This window comes from Eurytemora carolleeae, unplaced genomic scaffold, assembly GCF_000591075.1.
Source record: "Eurytemora carolleeae unplaced genomic scaffold, Eaff_2.0 scaffold2911, whole genome shotgun sequence".
Taxonomy (NCBI): Eukaryota; Metazoa; Arthropoda; class Copepoda; order Calanoida; family Temoridae; genus Eurytemora; species Eurytemora carolleeae.
Window position 1 is genome coordinate 1 of NW_019398794.1, and position 3,710 is coordinate 3,710.

General features: G+C 31.1%; 1 protein-coding gene and 1 long non-coding RNA gene across 2 annotated transcripts; one reads left to right on the forward strand and one right to left on the reverse strand.

Annotated features, from left to right (window-relative positions):
• Positions 1–449: 449 nt before the first annotated feature.
• Positions 450–2,139, forward strand: LOC111717641 (transmembrane and TPR repeat-containing protein 3-like; the record flags this gene model as incomplete). Its single annotated transcript, XM_023493135.1, has 3 exons — positions 450–552; positions 1,128–1,305; positions 1,993–2,139. Coding segments are annotated over 3 exons (379 nt in total), but the record flags the coding sequence as incomplete, so codon positions are not given.
• A 923-nt stretch (positions 2,140–3,062) lies between these two features.
• LOC111717642 (uncharacterized) lies at positions 3,063–3,489 on the reverse strand. The gene is made up of 2 exons (XR_002768860.1): positions 3,407–3,489; positions 3,063–3,118 (listed from the first exon to the last, which is right to left on the reverse strand). It is a non-coding gene; the product is annotated as an uncharacterized LOC111717642 (long non-coding RNA).
• Between the last annotated feature and the right edge of the window lie 221 nt (positions 3,490–3,710).

The following is a 3,710-nucleotide window of genomic DNA, read 5'->3' on the forward strand; positions in this document are numbered from 1 at the left end:
TCTTGATACATTTTGATTAATCTGGATAAATTCGGATTATTCTGGACAAATTCTGAAAAAATCTGTAAATTCTTATAAATCTGGAAAAATTCTGACTAATCTGGAAAAATTCTAATTAGTTTTGACAAATTCTGTTAAATCCAGATAAACTCTGATAAATCTGCATAAATTCGTGTAAATCTGAATGAACTCTGATAAATCTGAATAAATTCTGATAAAACTATATAAATTCTGATAAATTTGGATAAATTTTAATTAATTTAGATAAATTCTGATAAATTCTGATAAATCTGGATAAATTATGACAAATCTAGATAATTTCTGATAATTTTGGATAAATTCTGATAAATCTGTATAAATTATGACAAATCTGGATAAATTCTGTTAAATCTGGATAAATTCTGATAAATCTGGATAAATTCTGATAAATCTGGATAAATTCTGATAAGTTTGTATGTGAAGGGTTTATTAAATGAACCTGGATTGGTACGTGTACTTGTTCTGACCGTCACAGCTGTTTTACTTCTCACCTTCAGGATTAAACTAATGCAGGTCATTAATATTTTTACAAGGGGATATATTTTCTAGTAAGATTACCCCCCTCCCCGCCCATCTCCCAGAATCTGAGATGCAAATCATATTTCTAAATTGTATGCTAGACAAGTTTGCTTTTATTGCACACACCAAATTTTTTAACTCTGATACAAGAAATTGATCAAAACGATTTTTCAAAACGATTAGTAGAATCGTTTTCCGTTTTGAAAAATTGTTTTGGGCAAAATCTTTGATAAGAGTAAAAATTAAGCTGTGTGTAAGAAAATTAAACTTGTCTAGCATATAATTTTGAATTAGGATTTGCATCTTAGATTCTTGTCAAGCCTTAAAAAAGCCTCAAAACTTTGAATGTTTAAAACGGGCCTTAAAACATGCCCTTTAGTAATTACAATATCCAACCTGAGATGGAATTTAAAGAATTTGAGCCGTGGTTTAAATCCGCCGAAACCCGGTTTAAATTAAGCGCCGGCTTAAATCTTGAAACATTTAATACAATTTTAAGTGGAACCAACCATATTTAAGCCGCGACTTAAATTTAAACCGCCGCTCAAATTTAAATTCTCATACTGCAGGGATCGAGTTTACCTGTGTTTACCAAGTTTGATAATCCTGCGAGTGTAGCTGCACCTGTATCCCGTACCCTGAGTTACTTAGTCCTGCCCGCATACAATATAGGACTCCTTCTCTGCCCAGCAAACTTATGCTGTGATTGGACCATGGGATCCATCTCCCTCATCACTTCTATATCAGGTATATAAATAAGAAATATTTAGAATAGGAATCTTAATAGAACTCTGTAATGGACACCCCAGACCGCAGAAAGTTGAGGGGCCATAATACCCGTTCCATTCCGGCCCCCCGCCCCCAACTATTCCAGCCGGGTTGGGGGTGGGGGGGTAGGAAGGGTACTACCGGTGACTGGCATTACATATATTTTTCAAATATTGATCTTTAACATTTTATCCTCTAAATTTATTGCTGGGGTAAATATTTTTGGGAAAATGATTTCTCCTATTTGGGAAAAATAACTTAATTTTTACAGAAAATTATAGATTTTATTCAAGGATTCAGTTTTTAAGCAAACTAAAACGACATCAAATTCTCTGTATGTATGTACTACAAGTTGAAGTGGGAAGTTTTTGAAGTTACGTTGAACAAAATTATCATGTTCAGTGTTTATAAAACATTTTCTTACGTAATTTCAAGTTACTATCCGATTATAGAGTGGCATGTCCGTTACCCTTAAATCCTTTATTTGATCAAGAAAGCATGGATATCTAGCATGGTCTCTTCGAAAATTGTTCATTTTTATCGTGGGTTCTCTAAAAAATGTTTTTCGGATTTCTGCTTTAGAAACATTGGAGTAAGATTGTTTGAATTAAACACTCAAAGCTAAAAACACCGATTTTTATTGTGCCTTTTATTAATTCTATTTAGATCTGAGAAACTTGTTAACACTTTTTCTTGGAGCCTATCTAGTCCATACAGCACTCATCATTTTCAAATCAGGAACATATATAAATCTTAATAATTGAATTTATTAATATACCAATTCTTTATGAATAAAAAACTTAGAATACCTTTTTTCTTTTTCTTTATTATTATCTTGAAGGATGAAAGAGCTCAAAGTAAGCGTTATTATCATGCAAAACCCTCACAAAAAATACATTATTCATTTTTTATTTAGACATGTAAGCTAGCTGACGTGTCAAGCATGGCGTTGCCCGTGGAATTTAAATAATCGTCGCAAAACCTTGCCATAAACCAACCTGTTGTAGTTACACACATGCATTACAATTGCGACGTTTTGTTTCATAGTATTGAAATAAAAGAGTTCATCTTTATATAAATTTGATTTGTCTGTCTGTTTGTTTGTATCCAATAAACGTCAAAACGGCTGAACCGATCGGGCCCAAATTTTTTATGGGACATCACATGACCACAGGGAAGGTTTATGAATGATAAAAATTTTAAAAAATGTGTTTTAAAGGTTTTTAATTTTGTAAAAAAATTTAAATTTTTGAAAATCCGCAATATTTTTTTCTTCTTTGTTTTAAAATGTAAACAAAAAAAACATGAACACAATTTAAACAGAAAAGCCTAGTGTATGAAATTTTTGTTAAATTAACCAAATCCAAATAGTATTTTGATCCTATTTATTTGTAAAAATGTTACAACTAGTGAATAATTTTGATTTCTAGATTGATAAAATTAATTCCAAAGAGAAACAGCAAGAAGGCCAGCGGACGTTTGGCATTTACAACAATTCTTAATCCTGACTTATACCATCTATTTTATAAACATTTTATCAAAAAAATTAAAAAGATAGAAAATTGTAAAAAAAAGATTGATAAAATTAACTTGAACCTTGTAAAGTAGATTCCAGTTTCTGGTTCAGATTTAAGATCTGTAAACGAAGATCGTTTTCAATCCCCTCCTGTCTCTCTTTCATTTTTCTTTCAACATCTTCCATCTTCTTTATTCTCATTTTCTCTTCTTCCTTCTTCTTCATTTCATTCTGTTTGTCTGTTTCCCTTTCCTCCTGATCTTTCAACATTTTGGTCTAAAAAATAATTTGTTCGCCTAAGTGATGGTTACATTTTCATGGATGTATACGGTTATACCATATTTTTAGCTTGATTTAACCATGACATATTAGCAATCACTTTTTTATATAACCTTTCTTTGCAATTAAAATGCAAATTAAAGACAACAGGTTAAAAAAGTATGAGAATTAGAAAATTTGAGCTTGAGAAAAATATTTAGTTCCGAGCACCTTGAATTTATCGGTTTGATAGTTAAGGTTTTTATATTATTCGATGTTATTGATTATACATATATTAAATTGAACCTGTAGGGATAAATATTGTTGGTTTAGGGTTTCCAAGTTCTTCTGGAGTTTGTTAATTAAATCAGTCTTCTCACACATATCCTGGATTAAGTTATAAAGTTTAGTTTAGTCTCATCCACATCCTTTCATTCATTAATTCATTCATCTATAATTTCTTTGAATGTCCGATTCACTAATAACGGTACCCTAGAGAGCTCTCAATCCAGAAAACACCATTATCTTCCAAATTATAGATTGATATTGATTACTGATATAAGGTTTCAGGGGTACTGTTGTGATTCGAACATACCCCTCTTTTAAGGCC